This window comes from Pundamilia nyererei, unplaced genomic scaffold (genome assembly GCF_000239375.1).
Source record: "Pundamilia nyererei isolate P.nyererei 1_Seehausen unplaced genomic scaffold, PunNye1.0 scaffold00009, whole genome shotgun sequence".
NCBI classification, from domain to species: domain Eukaryota; kingdom Metazoa; phylum Chordata; class Actinopteri; order Cichliformes; family Cichlidae; genus Pundamilia; species Pundamilia nyererei.
Genome location: NW_005187410.1, coordinates 594,654 through 615,580, shown reverse-complemented (window position 1 = coordinate 615,580; position 20,927 = coordinate 594,654). Strand labels below are relative to the sequence as shown.

Here is a 20,927-nt window from a genome sequence, read left to right as displayed (position 1 = left end):
TTTAATTTCCCTCTTTTTGACTCCGTGTGTTGTACGCTGATATTTGGACATTTATTTTAAGCCAGATGTTTTCAAAAGGAAGTGGTTTGACATTTTGAAGTTATATACGCGGTGCTTTTTCTGGTTAGCGGAAAACAAAACAAGTACGTCACTTTTTTTTCCCATTTTTTGGTCGTTTTATTGTCATTAATTATTGTAACTGGTGTCATATCAACAAGAGAAAAACTGCGTACATCTACTTGACCTTTTAAATACATTTACAGTTGCTGTAGGTTGGAGTAGGAGGTGGGGAAGGGGCACACAGAGATGGGGAATGCAGAAAAAACACGGAAGCAAACAAACAGTTGCAGGTGAGGGCAGTAAGTAGTGGGCAGGAGGGCAGGGCATACCACAAATGGTGTCTGAAAAAGAAACTAGATCACCCAAACACTTTTTTTTCCCTAACAGACATAACAGGAGTTGACTGAGTCTTTTTAACTTTTAGGATTTTTCAAAATATTTTTGTCCAATTTATTCTCCCGCATATTGCAACAAAACATCCAGATACGGTAGCGTCCGCTGTAAAACAGCAGGGGACCTGCACCAAAAAGCACACGCACAGACAGATTTCAGAGTAGCTGCATCTTCTGCTAAATATCAGGTCGCAAATTGTAGCATCTCCTCTGTGGTTCCGGCAGTCCCGATGAGGGCAATGTCAGCCTGTAATACTGGAGAAATGTCAGTGCTGTTTATTCTTGTGAGCTGCGTCTGAACAGACTTTCCTTTTGAGGATGTTTGTCGATTGAGTGCCAGTGTTTAATACTGCTGTGATGTATGGACAGGCTTCTCCGTTGAACCGCTGAGCAGGTGCAAGTGTGTGATGCACTTTGACATGACTGAGATGCATTCTTTAGCAACACCAAATCAGCTGTCTGACATTGTCACCAAGCATTACACTGTAAACAACTATTAACTACAAAACATGAACTCGTTTAATTTTTATCCAATAAATGAGGAAATAACTTACTAAAATCCTTATTTTAAATTACAAAATAGCCTCTTTTAAGACTTGAATCCATACATGCTCGTGGTAACATGACCTAGTTGCTTGCATAAATGCAATTTTACAGATTTTCAAGCCATTTTTGTCACTTCCTTTTAAAATGTTTTCAGGACATGTAGATGGCAAAGAACCTTTATTTTATACATGTTTCTATATATATTTGATAAATATATTATATATTGGATGACAAGAATGACTTGCAGTAAGGATGCGTGTTTTGATAGGGTGTCCATGGACGTTTACTGAACAAGAGCAATACGTGCGGTGTGGTGGTCGTGGCGTTATTTCTTATTCAAAGTAGAAAAAAGGCTGTTGCTTCTTCAACACTGATCCAAGACCAGTAAAGCCAATCTTTTGTCCCCACTATTTAGAGGTTACAGCAAACTTTTCTTTGCAACATCATTCAAAACGAGGGAGATCAAAATCAATCAGAAATAGGACGTTTGGGTTTAAAATAGACAGAAAACAGAATAAATAGGACCAAAGTACAGTAGCTCCTACTTTGAGTCTCTACTTAGAACCGGTTTAGCTGAGTAGTAGCGGTGATCAGTCAGCTTTAGGGTGGCAGGAGAGGGCGGAAAAGTTTGAATGGATCAGGATGAGGACGTCTTGGGTGCAGAGCAGCGATCCAGAGATCCAGTGTTCACAAACCCTGCTTGGCCAGAGCTGCAGTGACATCCTCCGCCAAGGTTGCTAACTGTGGGGAATCCATCATGTTGAGACTCCCGGAGGATGATAGATGGCTTTCGCGGATGCGGTGGGGAGACACTGAGCCAGAGAGACCTGGTGACTGGATGATGATCTCGGCTCCATGATCTACTCGGGCCTTGGCATTGTCCCGAAATGTCAACCTGTGGCTTTCAATCTGTTAAAGGCAGATGGTGTGATGTGAGAAGCGAATAGGGAAAAACAAATATTACTATCAGACGTCATATGAAATATTGATTCATTTTAGAAACGGCTTTAGAACAAGTGGAAAAACTCCCATGCCTCCAGAGGATTACTGATCACTTATTAAGAGCAGTCATGTATGGACTGATGTATATACTGTACCTTTACTGCTAAAGGAATACAGCAAGTTTTTGGAAGATTGGCCTGGTGGAAACACCGTTTTGTAAGATTTAAACTTAATTGAGTACAGAACTATGGAAACAAATAGTTAAGATGCACACACACAATGACGTGAGAGACTGATGGTCATACAGAAAATGATTATTTCAAGTTATTGCTACTACAGAAACGTTTTCCAGGACTCTGCAGTCATGTGAAAAACCAAGTACAACCCATGGTTTAATATCTTCTAGAACCACCTTGAGCAGTAATAATCTTAAGTAATAATTTTCTACACGACGTACTCTTCTTTACGTTGCATCAGTTCATTGTGGTTTTCTCAGAAATTCTATTACCAATTTTCTGGTTTGCTTGTTCTTAGTTTTTCACATGACTGCAGAGTCCTGGAAAACCTTTTTTCTGGTTTGCAATGCAACAAGATAGTTGTCTAGTTGCATTACCCAGTTTCAGCCAAGCTTTAACTGTCAGACAGATGGCCTCACATAGAGTACTTATACTGAGGAGTTCACGGTCGACCGACTGAGTGCAAGGTGCCCAAGTCCTGTGGCAAAAACAAACCCAAATCATCACACCACCATGCTTGACAATTGATATAAGGTGCTTGTGCTGATATGCTGTGCTTTGGTTTTGACTACATGGAACAGTGTATTACAGTTAAACATCTAAATGATGTCTGATTGAAACACAAGCTCTAGAAGTCTTGCAGGTTTAGATGCAACCTGAGCTTGGTTGCTATGTTCTTTGTAGAGAAAAGCTTTCTCCTGACAACCTTCCAGACAAGACGTATCTGTGCAATCCTTTTCTAATTGTACTGTCATGAACATTGAGTCTGAGATGTAGGCCTTGGGCTTTTTTTTTTTTTTGCAATTTCTCTGACTACTGCACAGCCTGAGATTTGGGTGAATATTGAGTAAAGGGAGGGTAAAGGCTATTACTTATGAGGGCTTATATTTAAATTGATGAGTAGGACAATCTCTCAATAACTTGATGTTTTCCCTTAAATGGCTGATTAGAAGCATGGAGCTGACACTCACCGTGACGTGGCCTCCACCAGGAATGTGGTGAGCATTTTCCAGGGAACCCACCTTTGCTTGGGCTTTGTCTTTGAAGTCCAACTTCACACTCTCGATACGCACATTACCACCTCCTGTTTAAAAGCAGAAGAAGTGTAAAAACTATTAAGTGAGAAGAGCGCTATATTAATTGTAAGTATTTATTTCAATTTTGAAATTGAAACAGCATCAAGTGAAAAAAAATGCGAATACTTAGTCACCAAATATCCACCTAATATCTACTCAAGACACACCCACCTTATTAAGAAGTTATTAAAGGTCAGATGAGAGAGTGAGGTTAAAAATTGTGCAGAGTTAAAGTATGAAACCCCAGTAGCTTCTCAATGAGAGTTTAGGAATAGATGAAAGACTGTAATAAATATGGCAGAATGAACAGCAGGTGGCGCTGCAGGACAGTCCAATACTCTCTGTGGGTAAATAAAAAGGGGATTCCATATTTCTGCAGGGGGCTTTGCTGCCAAAGTACTGGTAGTGCAACTAAATCTTTCCAGTTCTGTAAATTAAGCTGGAAATTCAGAAAATGATTTCAAAGGCCAATTCAGATAAATATAAGCACAAGTTCTGTGCAGTTATCCGGAAGAATAAAAAACATAAAACCACTTTTATGGCACCTAATAATTATGATTTATATTTTAATTGTAGAGCTTTTAACATGACTGTCACAGAGCATCACACTGCCCTACAGCATCAGAGAATTTTTTTTGTTGTATTAATGGAAAAGAAATTTTCAAACTTACCAACAGCAACCCCTATAACCAATATGCAAGTTTTCTTTTAGTGCAAGTCCTATGGACTTAGGAATGTTAAGGGATTACTGTGAAGGCAATTTATTACTTTGCATTTCAGAAATTTGGATGAACAAACATTAAATTGAATGTAAAACCCTCTCCAGGTTTGATGTAACCCAATTTATTAACATCATATCCCACACTCTAACACTCAAGGTATAAAGACAAATTTCAGAAAATGCTGCCAGGAACCAAAACACCTCCTACATGCGGCCACCTGCGGACACATCTATCAGGCTGTCAGTTTACTGCTTGCTTCCACTGTTGTTGCAAATTTAGATACAGACTGGTCCAGGAGCTGCATCTGATTGACATGTTATTTCAGGAGTTAATAAAAAAACTGCCAAATGAATACATACATTCAAATAGGGCAGGAAATTCTTTGTCTAACAAATACAAGAAAACCGGTCTTAGAACGTCTAATCTGTGTCCCTTGGTATTATCGTGTAATGATAAGACCAGGTGGAAGCGCACAGGGGTTTACCTGGCATTGTAAGCCAGCAGCATCAAACAGAGTTGGGTGATGAATGTTGAACTCAACACTGTTTACCTGTCTGGCTTGTCTACTATGCACTTCCTTATGTCACTAAAAGAAAAAATGGGAGCGTGCAGTTCATCTTATCTACTCACATTTTTAGCTTCACATGCAGTCATACCTTGAGGCTTTCCAGTATAACCACAGTCTGAACTCAAAAGCTCATGAAATTTAGATAAATTGCTCAAGTGTATCTAAGCAGTTCGACGGCCTCCTGGACATCCCACATATAAAATTCATATTTTAAAGTAAGGGACTGCAGCAGCAACCTTCTGGTCACAGCACACTCACTGCAGTGCAGTGTTGCCCTCTTTGTAGGGGAACTGCAAACCTTTACCTGGCCGATGATGGATGTTGTCTAGAGAGCCACACTTGGAGGTCACATGGCTCAAGTCAATCTTCTTGTTCTGTATTTGTACCTGGAAGGAACACAGTCAGGAAAAGGCAAGTTTAGAGCCCACAGTTCAAGGCAAGATCATCAAGAGGAATACATCTGATCTAGATTGTACCTGTAACCGAAGCAACCTGTTTTCAAGCTGTAAGTATGTCTTGAAAATAATTTGTCCCATTTATAAAACTGAACAGATACACATAACAGTGAGAAGTGTAAGGCAAAGAGAGGGCAGGGACACACCGAGGAGGTCTGAAGAGCAACCCGCAGAGAAATGTGTAAGGAGTGAACTGATGAGACAGCAAACATAAAGCTTTAATCACAGCACGATGAACAAGGACAGATACACCACATCCTGAGATGAATCACGCAGACACGCCCGTGGTCAGCAACCTTTGCCATGTCGCTGATTTAGTACAAATGTCTTTTGTAACCAGTGATTCTGTGTCCCGTAATTTCAACCCTCTTTACAAGGCCCGAGACACAAAATGACATAAAAAGTAAGATGACACATAGAAAGTCACATAAAAAAAAAAACCCACACCACAAGCACACAATACTGTATGCAGCCTTTACCTACTATATACCTTGTTGTGGCCTTATTGTTTTGTGAAGCTGTGGACTGACAAAGAACACCAAGTCTCTTACACATGCAAAAGACTAGCAAAAGTATACCATATGAGTTTTAAAGAGAAGAGATTATAAGTGCTTTGTGTCAGCGTGGGTGAACATCAGGCTACTGTTTGGCACATCGCTCCTGTAGTCATGTCACTTAGGCATCTGTTAACCCCACTGTTGATGTTTTTCATTTGTATGGTATGTGTTGATTTCTTACATAACACAGTACCTTCTGCAAATGCAAATTCTTGACCTATTCATATAACTGAACATAAACCAGATGCATGCATTTTTCTTCAGATGCGCATGATTGCTTAATTTATCAGTTCTACTAAGAAGTGAAAACACCAATCACACACAACATTAAAAACCATCTTTCTGAAGGTCTTTGTACAAAGCACCTTGGACCCATTAGGGCTTATGGAGGCCCTGTATGATGATGGTAGTGGGTCCTTTAGGGTCCTTTAGTGTGCTGGAGTCTCTGTGGATCAAGTTTCTTCTGTGTGCTGCAGATCATCATTAGGGATCTTGGAGCCAGGATCGTCACCTTGGACTTTTGGTCTCTTAAAGTCATTGCTGAAGAGTTTTTGTGGCCTGGTGGAGCACATTGGTCTGCTGGGAAAGGCTGCTACCACTGAAAAAGGCTAGTATGCCTTATGTAGGTTATACATGTAAAAGTATCATTGATGAACACAAGGATCCAAAGTCTTTAACAGTAAGAACCTTCATTAATTGCACATTTTTCATAATAAGATTACTAAACAATTATAACACTTTTCGTAATAACACTGTGATACATGTTTTTTTTATTTAAGCAATCAGTGGGTTTAATGTTGCCGATGATTGGTGTAGATTTTACACATTAGCAGAGTAGTACGATATCCATTTTTAATTGTTTCTCAAAAGAGAACTGCAATAATTGAGTGTTTGCATGCTTAATTTGGAGAAATGACATTGTTTTCTTTATTTATATCAAATGTAATAAAGATTTTCTGACTAATAGTTAATTATGGCTTTAATTTTTTCAAACCTTTGCCTCAGTTTTCTAGTGAGTTTTTTTTTAAGTCTAATTTATCAGAGGCAATACGAACTGGCTCTTTTATACACTGGCGGGAGCTGATGTAATCTCCAAATATAATAATTTGCAACAGAGGGAAGAGTAAAGAGCACTTCTCATGAAATTATGCACAGTTATAAGCAAAAACTTTTAGTAATGTTTGATTGCAAATGTTAATCTGCAATTTAATGTCCTTACGTTCAGCAACTCAGCCAACCACCGCTCTCCACCTTCGCTCTCCTGAGCGACCTTGACTTGTGCTGGGCTTGTCCTAAAAATCTGCAGGAACTGTCAGTTGAGCGGCCTTTGCGCTATTCTTCACTTGATGTGTACTGACACTCTATTTGAGACTCTCAAAACTAAGATGCTGCAATATATGAGCAAATGTGCTACCACGCGTCTCTTTAGGTTGACAGCGGTTTTCTGCAGATAATTAAAGACGAGCGATTACAAGTAACATGTAAGAATACAGAATAATACACACAATGCCAACTCTGATTTCACTACTTTGAGGCCGCTATTGTAAAACTGGGCACAGAATAATAGCTGTTTCTTGTTACACAACAGATGAATTTAATCACTACAGTCACCTGAACAGATAATATCTGCTGTGCCAAAAGCATTGACCTTATAAATGTTCCTGGCACTACTTTTTTCAGCTGCTGTAGCAAGAATCAAATAAAAAGAGGTTTTATGGGAACAGATCATTCTGAGGGAAGTGATATAAAGTCAAGAGATAAGTTTTAACTGTCTCATTGTTATTAAGCTTGCATAACTGTGCATTGTTAATGTGCATTATTCAAATCAGAAACTGCAGATGGAGCGCACACTATACCTGCTGCCTTCAGATGGCTGTAATCAGTCTTAATCAAGTGCTTCATGCAGCGTGCTACCTGTTGTGGATGAGAGATGCTGGCAAGAGTTTTGCTAGCAATGAGTGGGCTAATTTTGTTAAGCACTAAGTCTACTTTCTCTTCTGTGTGTTTCTGCATATGAAGAAGAAAGCCTTTATTAGCTTTATTTTCATCGTACATAAAGAAAAATTCATTAAGATTTGATGAGCTTCTCTGTCCAGTACAAAATACAATAAAGGATTAGAAAAGCATTAAGCATAAAAGTGTAACAAACATGAATATGTACAAGCAGGAAGGATCTTTTGGTACCAGAAGCTTTCTGGGTTTATTTGTTTTGTTTTGTTTTTGAACTTGTAGTCCAAGCAGGCTGTGTCTGCATGCAGTTACAAAGTCAAGATGGGGATCATAAAGACATTGCATTTGGTAAAATGCAATACTGAAACCACTGGCTATCATCTGACGAAGACTTAGCTTTTTTTAACATGCCCGCATTTTGAAAAGGATATATTTTTTCTAATCTCCTGATAACTTGGCTACATCCTAATATTAGCTAGTGCCCTTAGAAGCTAAGTCAGCAGACTAGTCAAATGTCAGGTTCTGGAGGCAGACACATTCAGCCCTTGGTATCATTACTTGCAGGACACAAACCACTGGTGGAGAATAATGCAAAGATGAAGAGCAGTCTAGTAAGAGCACTGCAAATGAATGAGTGACTTAACTATTAAACTGAGAAACAGTAAGGCAAAATAAAAATACAGGAAAACACAGAGGAAACAGAGGAAACACAGCACAGCACGGCACATAAATAATACCGACAACAACACTGACACAATGGGCTTGCAGCACAAGACTCACGTTTCCACCTCCTGCCGAGTAGCCACGCCTGTCCAAGGACCCACACCTAGACTGAACATGGCTATAGTCCAGTTTAACACTGGGGATGAAAACCTGCAGGGTGGAGGTGAGGAATGAGGTGGGAAAACGCTTGGGCTTAAGTCTTTTAAACAGTTTGTATACTCCCACTGTTTAAATAGATGTCTGACTGTGTTTGGCGGTACAATTGGACTAGTAGTTTCCCTGTTGCCCAGGACAAACATCATTCAACTGATACGATCACTTTAAGCTCAGAGGAAAAGACAATTTGATCTGACTCATGGCGTGAGCTGTGACAGTCTGTGAGCCTTGGTTATGTACCAAAATGCAACAACTGATGAACCTTTAGAAGCTAAAAACACAATTGAAAGTTCTTTGATTTGAGGCCACTACTTTAGGGATTGAGGATGATGAACATGTGAGTGTGCTGTGACGTGTGCTGACTCTCTGTAGCTGCAAGGAGAAAAAGCAGGAGTGAGATGCAGACGAAGCAGAGTTGGAACAGTACTGAAACAACAAATAAATAGCTTTCATTTTTATACGACAGCACAGCAAAAGCAATGGGGGTTTACACCAGATAAAGAAATGACAGTGCATACACTTCTTACACATTTTGTGAATTAGAAAAGATGAGGACAACGGAGACTTTCGGGTATGTGGCCTCTGAACTGTTTTCCTTTTCCTTCACCGCTTAATGAAACACAAGGAGTGCTTTCAAATATGTGGACATCTGTTCAAAGAATATGGAAGACAATCAGTCTCGGTTCAAAACACTGCTGGAACAATGCTTATGTGCCGATGGGCTCAAGACAACCAGAGGCAATAAAGAACATATAAAGAATATCTCATTTGTGGGGGATCAGACGTCCTTTCTTATGCTATATTGAGAATTTCTTTAATATGCAACAGACATAGACAAAGAGGAAGTGTTTTCATTCAGTTCTCAATTAGCACAAGGTTTTCTGCTGTTACTTCCCTTCAAACATCGGGTATGCACAAGTGGTCTCATTAAACAGCTCCCGTGACCTATAAATGGACATCGAACCATAACTTTCCACCCACTGCCAGTAAAATGTTACACTATCAATAAATTTTTAAAAGCTAAATATAACAGAGAATTTATTCCCCTTCTTTAAAAGAGGAATTATTTTTGTCTTTCTTCTTAATGCAACCTAAACACAAGGTAGCAAACTAAATGAATAATGAGAGCAGATTATTCATGCTTGTAACACCACAGAATATCCACAAGATATGCAAACCTCGTCTTGCCACAAAGCACCATCACTATAGCATAGCATGTGACCTATTATATCTCATGTGACCTAGAATTGTGGGATAAACTAAAGTGAGGAAACAAGCATTTTATGTACCCTCAGAAGGAAATAAATGGAGGAAAAAGGGGGAAAAATAGAAGAAGAGGATAGAAAGAAAAAGAGAACTCAACTAGTGGGAGATTTCTGGGGAAGGAAAAACACATTTAATCTATTGTCGACTCACTATTATTCGTATTATTCTACACGAAATGTAGGACTAGACCTAATACACACAATAGTGCAGGATTAAATGTCAAACTAATCACAGATACATGATGGGGGTTTTTTGGGGTAAAGTGCTAAAGAAAAGTTAGGCTACAGTATTCATATGGATCCAACAGGACTGCATGTTCAAGTATACTTTAGCATTTTAGCTAAGGCTATGGTCAACTGAGTGGATCTTTCTCTTAACCATCAGGTCATTTTTGTGCTAGACAGTCGGCTAAATATTAGAAAAAAGTCAGAAGCATGCATTCTCCTTGCTATGTTGTTGTTGGTCGTTCATAATGCCAGTAATATATAACCTATAATACAAGTGACATTTGTCACCCCTTGAACTATAGTTGAAAAGAGACAACTGTATCTAAAATTAAAAACCGAGAGCCAAACTACAGTGAAAAGGGGGGTAAAATACAAACTAGCTCACTTTGATACTATTAACCTACCCATATACTGCACAACACAACAAGAAGCAACATGTTGTACACTACCTAAAGAGATATGAATCAAAATATTTATTGGGAATTGGACTAACTAGAATTATATAAGGCATTCACCCATCCTCTTAATGAGGAAGGCAAAGCTTGAAGGGTACATACATTGGCTCCACGAGGAGAGTGCTTCAGATTATCCTTGGCGCTGCACTTTGACAGTGATGGGGTGAAGTCCTGCCTCTTGTTTAAAATATGAATCTATGGAAACATGCAGAGATATATGGACCTCTTAAATGGTAGATAGGAATGACTGTGTATTATCTTCGTATGCTTGATCGCACTGTCTAATACTCTAGGGACTACAGGATACTGATGATCAGCATACTGAAAAAGTGTCAGTGCACACATTTCTATTGTTTTGGAGCATGATTAATGCTTTAAAGAATGAGAAATCACAAGTTTGTGTTTTCTTTAACTGTTTTCTGTACCTCTTGCATTCATGTTGAAACAAATAAGAGTTTTTCAATTTTCTTCCCATGAGTCATCAGTCTGCCAACCAGAGTATTTGTTTGACTTCTCTTTATGAAAAGTCTCAAGCCAACGCACATTTCTTCACATTTCCTTTCACTTTGAAGCCAGACTTTCTTGTAATGTTTAATGGTCCTGCGCAATAGTTCACCAGGCTTTCCAGAGATCTTTCATAGTTTTAATGAATAATTTCAGCATAAATAAGGCACCTCACGCAAGAGATGGACCCAGGTATTATCAACAAATAACAGACAACTTTTCAAAGAATAAATACATAAATGAACTGATAAATAAATACATGAATTAAATTGTCTCTTTAGGCTCTTTGTTACTAGCAGGCTGTCACAAAAACACATCTCAGCATGGTGTGTAGTGTGTTCTTAAAAAGTTTGAGGAAACTGCACAAGAAGAAGACTATTTGAACACATGAACAGAAAGTCAAAATTCCACCAAAGACCTGACACATGACCCGAGAGATTCATTTGATCTTTCAGTTGATCCATCTACTGTTTACTGATTACTCATCAGAATTGGTCTCAATGAAAGGTTTGTTGCCAAGATGCCATTCATAAGGAAGAACATGATGAACACGATGAACCTATTGGTTAAAATAGTCAGTAGGTACAACAGTGAGTTTCTATAGCCATCTGTAAAACTTCTTAGAGGCTCCATCTTTGTTTGAGGCTAAATTTTTTCTTATTTCTTATTTAGCTGGTTGTCGGTTCTTGTGTATTATGGACAGAAAAGTATCTTAGCATTTTGATCCACAATGCCATAGCATCTGGAAAGCATTTGATTGGCAATGGTTTCCTTATCCAAAATGAAAACGATCCCAAACACAATGCCAATGCAATAAAAGCATAACAAAATAGAAAAACAATAGAAAAACACACAATGAAACCCAATCAATCAGGGATTGGCCTCCCCAGAGTCCAGACCTCAACTTTATTGAAGCAATGTAGGATCATCTTGACAGAGATTAGAGCAGAAGGCGGCCAACATCAAAAGAGGCGCTTTGACTGTTCTTCAAGAAGCCTGGAGAACTATTCCTGAACACTACTGAAAGAAAGGTTGCCTTAGAGTTTATGCTGTGTTGAAGAATAAAGGTGGGCATATCAAATGTTGACTTAGAATTGTACAAACTCAGTTTTTGTTTTTTATACTATATGTTTGCACACATTTCAGTAAATCATTGTACATATTTCCCAAATGAGGGGTGGCTTAAGACTTTTCCTCAGCAGTACTGTACAATTTCAACATGATGATTACTAAAATATTAAGAAAAAAAAAAGAAAAACACTGCCTTTTGATTTTTTGATGTGACTGGTTTGATCCTATGTAAAGCAGCTACGCAAACACGTTCTGCTGCTGCTCTGTGCGATGGACTTTCTTCAGCACTTTAAAATTCAATAATCAATCAAAAGACAAAAGGCAGTGGCCACGTAATAATTAATTGGCTCTAAAATAGTTTTTTGTATTGTTAATATTAATGGCTCATTTGAATTTAAATTTAATCAATCAAATTACCTTTTCAAGATATTAATGAGTAAAATTACACATAGTAAATGCTTTCTTTTTAATTATTCCACTGGGACAAAGGTTTCCAGACTTTTTATTCAAAGTGCTATAATTAAAAGTGATAAGGTATACCAGCAGGTCCTGCGTCCAGGTCACGCTGTGTACCGCAGACAGACACAGAGTAACAGAGATGAGGCGCAGCACTGACTTCCAGATCAAAGAGGCCCTGCGTTTGGCCTCTGTTGGCCCATCTGGGTCCTTCTGTTTCTATGAGGATAGTCATTAGACAGGTCAGTAGCTGAGTGTAGGCTTGCTATATTGCTGTGGGCTGGGGGAGGCTCACTACAGGAGCTGCTTATAGTAACACTATTTGGATCTTTGAGGGTGCTGTGAATATTAAGGTGAGGAGTACACTTCCATCATGTCATGTGACTACTGTCTATAAATATTTGCAACAATATAAATGCTGTCACACTAGTTTGGCTTTTTAATTTTCATTAAGTTTAAAAAAAGAGGTAAAATTATACGCTATCTATAATTTTTTACTACTTCAGTGGTACAATAGTGACACTAGAGGACCATTTCAACAATGAATGTTTATAAATAAAATGATAATAAAACAATGAAAAATAACCACACAAAACAAATGTTTTGTGTGGCTAAAAGAAATATTAAAGAACATATTTATATTAGCTTTTTAAATCACCAAATATCAGCACTGATATCAGTCATTATATTCAGTTTCATTTATGGGCATAAACATAGACCTCTGAACCTCAACAACTTATCAAACTACCACTGAAGACGAATAACGCACTGCATTAATCTATGCTGATTCCAAAAACAAAAGACTTTGTCTGAAGACAGCATGCTCATGTGTGAAACAAACACTTGTAATCAGAAGGAACAACTACACAATAAGCAGAATAATTCCCATTAAGGATCAGATATCTGTGCAAATTCAATAGATGCATTTGATAAATAGCCGCGTCTATCTAACAGGGAGATAACCCCCTAGTCAATGTATCTGCTATCTGTGTTACAGATAAGAAATACACAAAAGCATGACGTATTCAAAATCACACACAAGCAAACTAACACACAGTGGAGCAAAATCCACACTGAAATATTGGCCAAGCACTTCCACATCCACAGTGAGTGATGTGACTGTATAATTGAGTATTTACATTGCAAACACTGATGAAGCTAGTTATGAACACTTTGACAAAGCATAAACAGTAATGCTGTACACATGCTAACCCCCCCCAGAGAAGCTCAAGCGTGTTTCTCCTGCAGATGACAGGCTGGTGTTTGGAACATGATCCCTCCCTATTTTATGGCTGACTGCACAGAGCAGCTCAGAGGCCTGCTAAGTCATAAAGATGCCAGCCAAACACTTAGACTCCTAATCAGGTCATCAGCAAAGGCTTGTAGGAACTGATGGCTACAGACACATTGCTTCCTGGTGCAGTGCTGCCTTTGTGTTTCAGACTCGAGACATTTGTCAAAATGTAAGAAATGTACCCCGAGACACTGTGCTAATGCAGATTCTGTGCAGCAACAGAAAACAAGATTTGTAATTCTGATTTTGCTGAACTGCTGTCTTTGCTTTAGAGAGCCAGGAGGAACGCTTACGGGACAATACTGCTCAGAGTTCAGACTCTCGCTCAGGTGTCATAGTCATGTCATTTTCTGTTTACTGAAATCTCTAGATGGAGAACTGCTTGGTGGTGAGAAATCACAGGTAAAAATAAAGCTGACATAACATAAGCTAGCATTTACTGCTTTAAAATTGTAAAAAATGTATATATACATATTTTGAAATCATTCTTTAGACCTTTATCTCAGTGTTTATCTTTGGGATAAACTCACAATCAATCACAACAATGTTAAAATGACTTTTTAACCTGCCATCAGGTGGCAGTCTATATTAGTCTATATTAAACTCAGAGAAAAAGAGCCTCGGTCTACTGTGTTGATGGCAACAGATATATCAAACTGCTTTCATCCATCAGACACAGAGCAACATTTACAGCTCTTGAAGACAAATTTTTCTGCAATCTGATTAACGCAAGCATACTTTTACTTTCACTGACAGCAGCAATTGATATCTGAACTAATGCTTCACATAGAGACAACAGAGGAAGACAGCCACAAAATCAGACTGGGAACTGAAAATATCTAGAAGTGGTAAAGAACTGCTAAGCTGCTGTAGGTCTTGATTCACCATATAAATAGTTTAGATGATAAATCATATGTCCAATAGGTTTATATATCATTAAAATCAACATTATAAGTTGAAGTACATTTTAGGATAGTCTATCAGGTAAAGGAAAAGTTTAACACGCTACACTTTACATTGTATACATTGTAAATTTAACCAATGGACACGTGTAATTACGTGTGATTTTCCTTTTTTCTTATACAAAACATCATTATGTAATATTTTGTACTCTTTTTTTTTTTTTACGATGATGGATGGGCAAGATTATTCACGAGCTAGCAGCAGGCAAGGGAAACTAAAAGACTAAAGCAGGACTTTTAGCGAGGACCTAGAGACGGGAGGAAACATATGGGAAATAAGCATCTTAAAGCAGAAGAAAAAGACAGAAGATGTTAGACAAAACCTTATAATATTATTTATACGAGGAATGGTAAAGCAGACCTCATCACAGATCAGTGGTCTGTAAATATATTGTACAGATTTTTCTTGCAGATCCATATGAAACAGTTATTTGACTCAATTTTTTCCTCCTATTGAATGTTTTGTTGTTGCTTTATGGTTCAAAGGTCAAATCCTGAGTAAAATCTGCTAGGAGGCAAGCATTAAGTTTCTTTGCATGCTCAGTAAATCTACCTGTATATACCTAATATACTTTTTATTTCTATTACATGTAACTTCCTGAAACAAAAATAAAATACATGGCAGCTTCTGTCTCTGAGATCAGTGCAGAAGGGAGAGGTAGGAAAAAAGGAAACTACAATAAGCAGTAAAACCAAATGTGAAGATGGAAGAAAATTAGCAAGCAGTTAAAAAAAGCTGCAGATTTCTGGACAAAGTAAAAGTGTTACCTGTCCTCCTTTAGGCTGATACTTGATATTCTCTGTGGAGCCAATCTTAGACTTGATATTCTTGAAGTCAGGGAGTGGCTGGTTGATAATACGGAGCTGCTTGGGTGTTGTTGCAGGTGACTTGGGTGGGGTACGGACCACAGCCACCTTCCTCTCCTGACAAATCAAACTGAGGGAGCGTGGGGTCCCGGGGGTCCTCGAAGATGATGAGTAACTGGGAGGAGTTCCTGGGGTGATGGCTGTTGAGCCAGGGGTGCGTGGGGTGGAGTGGCCACTGCGAGCTGAACGTGAGCGCACTGATTCTGTAACTGGTAAGATGACAAATACAGGTGATGGAGGTGGAGGTGAAGACAAGCTGCAATTCCTTTTATTCCAAATATTTTGAGTCCACAGCACAAAATTACAAAATGCTCTTAATTTATATCTAGAAATAGTAGAAATAGTCTGTAATTACCTGTCATGCTAGGAGCTCGCCCTGTCCTGTGTTCTGCCCTCATCTCAGTGCGAAATGCTGGAGAAAGGGAAAAATCAAAAGTTTTGGATTTAGTGATGGAGAATGAAGAAAAAGAGGAGTTTTAGTGCACGCTAATAGTCCAACATAACATTTTGGCTTAGTAATAAAAGTAAATTAAGTATTAATATAAAAAAAACAAATGTTAAAGATGCCAGAAGACAGACAGAAATAGAGCGAGTATGCAAAAATCACTCATTAGCAGATGTCAGCTGGGACTTCTTAAAATAATCAAGCATAAGGTCTTATGAGTGTGCTTTTCACTTTCTAGAAATATTTTTCTAAAATTGATCAACAGTAGTAAAGACTGAATTAGTAGCATTTATCGCACACTGGAGGCTATCAAGAGTTTCGTTTTAGACAACCTAACGTAAACTAAATGCTGATACTTTGTGCAGTTTAGGGGAACTGGACCCTACATGTGGGCCTGCGAGGAGCCGTAGAGCCAGAGCTAGTGATAGAGGTAGAGCTCTCTTCATGGTCATGGGGCCCACGGCGACTCATAAATGAGGTGTGGCGTGGCACTGAAGACCTCTTCTCTGGGCTCCGTGACCCACCATCCTGTTGGAAAGCATACAGGGAGCGCATTGTTAGGCCAGTCAGGCAGACTGAGGTTTATCTTTTTAATTCAATGTGAAACAACAGATATCGTTTGCAAGCAATATTACAAAATTAAAGCAAATAATATTCATGTTTGCATGAAAACATGTATGAAATTTCCAGGACTTGTGCAGGAACCCTGTCACTCTTCCATCCACCTACCTTAGCTATTTGTTTCTGTAATTCTGTGGAGCCCTGAGGCTCTGCTGAGGATGGACGAGGTCTATCTAGCGAGGCAGCCGCTCTGGATATGAAGGTGGGGATCTTTGTAAACGGTAAATGATGGGCATGGCACTGAGATGGTACAACAAAGAGGCGTGGTTGGTGAGGCGCATGAAAACAAAATAAAGAACACAGGATGACAAAAAGTGGTGAAAATACCACTGCTACAACATGCATCATGAATGCACATGATCTCATGAATCATGTGGAACAATTTACTATGTAATCTATTAAAGCAGCTCCTCTTGCACATTCATTTTAGTAAGAAACTGAAAACTCATGGGACATGAAAATATCAAGCAAATAAACAAAACTTAAGAACGTGAGGGATACTCTTCATCATGCCCATGCAACAGCAACGGGCTACACTGCAGAGCATGGTATTAGAAGACACTTTCAGTATGCTGTGCTGACATGACATTTAGGAAATATAGAAAGCATGTTCTTTTAGACACAATAACTGTCATTACCATGGCGGAGGAGTGAAATGGAGTCACGACCACAGGCACTGGAGAAATGTCACAGGTTGGTTCAACACCCACTCAGCAAAATAAACACTCCAAATGCGTCTGTCTTCACTACTTGTGCAAAAACCCATTAAAATATGCCAAGAAGAGGAAACATTTTACAAAATGTAACCACCATTAATAATTTTCTTCATGAAATATGAACAAAAAACTAATGCAACACCTGCCCGTGTTAGTGTGTAGATGGAAGGACAAAGCATTTGCGTTATCTGGATGTGATGTGTTATTGTGTTAATGTCTTTTGAGATTTTTTTTTTTTTGAACTCCGCAAGTCACCCTAGGAAATAACATCATTTTAATGATTCTACTGATAATTGTTTTTTCAAAATTACCGAGATGCTTTTTGTTTCAGATCCTGCAGAAGTCAAGATGTGTATTAGCGGTTTCATATTAATAGCAAAAAAGCAAAAGTTTCAAATATGTTGCACCAAAAAAAGGTTCTGCCTGTTTCTAGTGTTCAGTATCCATTGAGTTTCTCTATGCCTATAATTTAATTGTTCATTCATGCTGACTGCCAGCAGAGTTTTCTTGGAATCTCTCTCAGTGTTTTTTGTGCCAGAGGTCGTGCCATTGTTAGGTTTGTTGAGTATACTTACCGATGCTCTGTCACGAGACTGTCTGGCAACGCTGAGAGGCTGACGACTGTCAGGTAGGACCTCTGAGGGACGGAGACAGACAAACAGAGAAGTTCAGAGAAACAAAAATACTTCAGAAGAATTTGTGCGTTAACCTTCGTACATTGAAGGAGAAGGAGTTAGGGCTCTCTAAATGCCCTACTTTGGAGGATTACCCCCATATTTATATCCTTGCAAGAATATGTTCCCATTACATAAAATGTAAAGATTACAGACATCCAACTTTGCATTCTTAAATGTGGCATGGTAAGCGATATGCCAAATTCAATGTTCTATAGGAGCTGGATGTTTCTCTCTTGACAGCTTTGTTCTGCAAAGATTTGGCAAGATATCACACAGAATGGGGGATTTTGTATTATGTAAGGCAACCTTGGAAAAAAAAAAAAATCTAATTGGGGCATTGCAGCAGTATACTGAGCTTTCCTCATCACTGACACAGAATTCAGTCCGTCAGGGGACAATGGAGAGCAAACTGCCTCTGGGTCAGAGCAGCATTAGCAAACCTAGTAATAAGTTAAAGGGTGGCTGTCACTTAGCAAAGTCTGTCTACCAACCGGAAGGTCAGTGGTTCAATCTCTGGTACCTCTGGTCTTCATATTGACGTGTCCTTGGGCAAGATGCTGAGGCCCCCATATTCCCCCCGATGCATTGATCGTAGTGACAGTGTGCGTGTAATAGAAAATGCTTCAAGGCATAGACTATATTAAAGTAGCTTGTAGTAAAAAGTGCTTTCAGTACTCAGAGTGGAAAAGTGCTTTTAGCACCACGGAGAAGATACCACAAGTTGGAAATGGCTAAACTGGATATGTAATTTAAAAGACCATCGAGGTTGTGAAGGTCTATAGTTTCTTTACTGACAAGATTCATTATTGTGACAAGTCAGCTGGACACCAGCAGCTGACAGAGAACCTAGATACAAACTGCTAAAAAAGATTTTATGAAGGAAAGATGTATTCATAAAGAATAACATCTTTATGAACGTGTTAGGAATTAAAGTATTATTTAAGTTAACAATACTGTAGTTAAGGGAAGTGTGCTGTGCCTTCTTAGACACATGTATATATGAGCATAGGTGTAAGCACAAACAAATGCTTAAAACAGAGAACACAAGTGAGACAGTATTTGTTAGCTCGGAGAACGAACAAAAAACACAAAAAAAAGCAAAAAATACACAAATGAATCCAAAGAAAATATTAATGAAAGTCAATCTTTATTATGATGAAACACAAAATAAATGCATTTGAAAACAAATAACTAACAAAACTAATAACATTAAACAACCAATAAAACAAAAATGAAGCGGAGGCGAGACAGGGAATGCTGTTGCGGTGACTGTCCTGCAGCAAGCACCAGCTGTGTGACAGACCAAGGCAACGTGTCACCTGTGGTTATTCTCCTGGGGCAGGAGTGGTGCTGGATAGGACGGGTCTGGCGAACTGCTGCTTTCCCCGCAGTCCTCTTGGATGGGGATTGAGTCCGAGTCTCCATTTTTTTGGCCAGGTCAGCCTTCTTTATCACTGCTGCATTATCGGAGAAAACAGGACCAGTGACAACAGCAGAGGAGTGCAACCACAGACAGAGACAGTCGTGTTATAATACGGAAAACACCACAGAAAGCCTGTGTACGGTTCATGCATACTGAATATTAGCCATCATTTCAATAAGAAAGCCTGCATACAAAAGTCAGATGCACAGAGTGCTGTGTTTGAGGAGCAGCTGACTTGAACATTATTTAACAATGATTATTGCTTCAGTTATTGACTTTATTTTACATACGACGAAAAATAAAATTACAATAACCTTTTTTCTTCTTGAGTTCCTCTTTGGGGATGTAGGCAGGTTCTTTGCGGGTAGGTTTGCGTTCTGGAGTCGAGATTCGTCCCTTAGGCCGCCCCCCCTTAGTCTTGGCTTTAACAGGCTTTTCCTGTTTCTCTGTCTTCCACTGTTGTGCCAGTTTGTTCTGGACCACAGCAGGTTTTTTGACCGGACTAGACATCTTGGGCAAAGGCTCAGTGTGCTCCGTTACCATACTCTTATCGTCATCTGCAGTGTGGAAAATAGGGCATGAGACTTTATTCAGTTTGTGTATTTGAAGCTGACAAGAGGGAATAAAAAGAAGAACCAAAAAAGGTGATCTCACCTTGAGTGTCAACCCAGGAGCTGTCCAGAATGGAGTCATCCATTGTGGTTTCATCTCTATCATAGCTTTCTGTTGGTCCTTCTGTTTCTATGGTCTGAGCCTCCCTCTCGGGTGAGCCAGGAATTTCAGGAACATCTCCCATTTCCTCTAAACTGGCAGCCTCTATGTCCGCTTCCTGAGCCAGCTCCACAGACTCTTCTTCCTCTTCTTCTTCTTTCTGGGCAGCAATGCAAACTGCTTCGGCCTCAGGTGGGGCAGAGAAACGAACGCTGTGGCCCGGCTCTTCGGCTTCATCAATGGTTTGGACCACAGTAATGAAATCATCTTCAACTGTCACCACAGACTCAATGGCAGCATGAGCCTCGGGTATTTCCTTCGTCACGTCGCCTTTGTCCTTCAGCTTCTCAACCTCAGCAGGCTTTGTTGCATCAGCTTCTTTTTGTCTTGCATCCACTTCAGGCTGGTCTGGAACTTTTGTGTTCATCTCTTCCTCCTTCTCACGCTCTTCCTTTTCTTTCAGCTGCCTTTCTATTGTTTCTTTCTCTTCCTTCTCTCTCAACTCCTTCTCTATTCTTTCCTTTTCCAGCCTTTCTTTCCTTTCTCTCTCCTCTTGTTCCATCTTTTTCCTCTCTTCTCTTTCTTTTCTCTCCCTTTCTTCCTTTTCCTTCTTTTCTCTCTCCTCTCTCTCTTGCTTTTCTTTCAACTCCTTTTCTTCTTTCTCTTTCTTTTCTTTCAATTCCCTCTCCTCTCTTTCTTTCTGCTCTTTTTCTTGTTTTTCTTTCAACTCTTGCTCCTCTTTCGCTTTCTTCTCTTTCTCTTGCTTTTCTTTCAACTCCCTCTCCTCTCTCTCACGCTGCTCTCTTTCTTGTTTTTCTTTCAACTCTCGCTCCTCTTTTTCTTTCTGCT

General features: G+C 39.2%; 1 protein-coding gene across 3 annotated transcripts; it reads right to left on the bottom strand.

Annotated features, from left to right (window-relative positions):
• Nucleotides 1-59: 59 nt before the first annotated feature.
• On the bottom strand, nt 60-20,539 carry LOC106455910 (microtubule-associated protein 2-like). Of its 3 annotated transcripts, XM_013908336.1 has the most exons (13): nt 20,022-20,539; nt 19,682-19,924; nt 19,264-19,401; nt 17,843-17,904; nt 16,660-16,791; nt 16,317-16,458; nt 15,841-15,897; nt 15,387-15,694; nt 12,447-12,581; nt 10,434-10,526; nt 4,847-4,928; nt 3,148-3,260; nt 60-1,907 (listed from the first exon to the last, which is right to left on the bottom strand). In XM_013908336.1, the coding sequence occupies exons 1-13, from the start codon at nt 20,503-20,505 to the stop codon at nt 1,686-1,688; spliced, it is 2,211 nt and encodes a 736-aa protein (XP_013763790.1). In that variant the 5' UTR covers nt 20,506-20,539; the 3' UTR covers nt 60-1,685. The 3 variants fall into 3 exon arrangements, with proteins under 3 accessions (XP_013763790.1, XP_013763791.1, XP_013763792.1); XM_013908337.1 differs by lacking the exons at nt 10,434-10,526; nt 12,447-12,581 and adding an exon at nt 8,285-8,377; XM_013908338.1 differs by lacking the exons at nt 10,434-10,526; nt 12,447-12,581.
• Nucleotides 20,540-20,927: the final 388 nt, after the last annotated feature.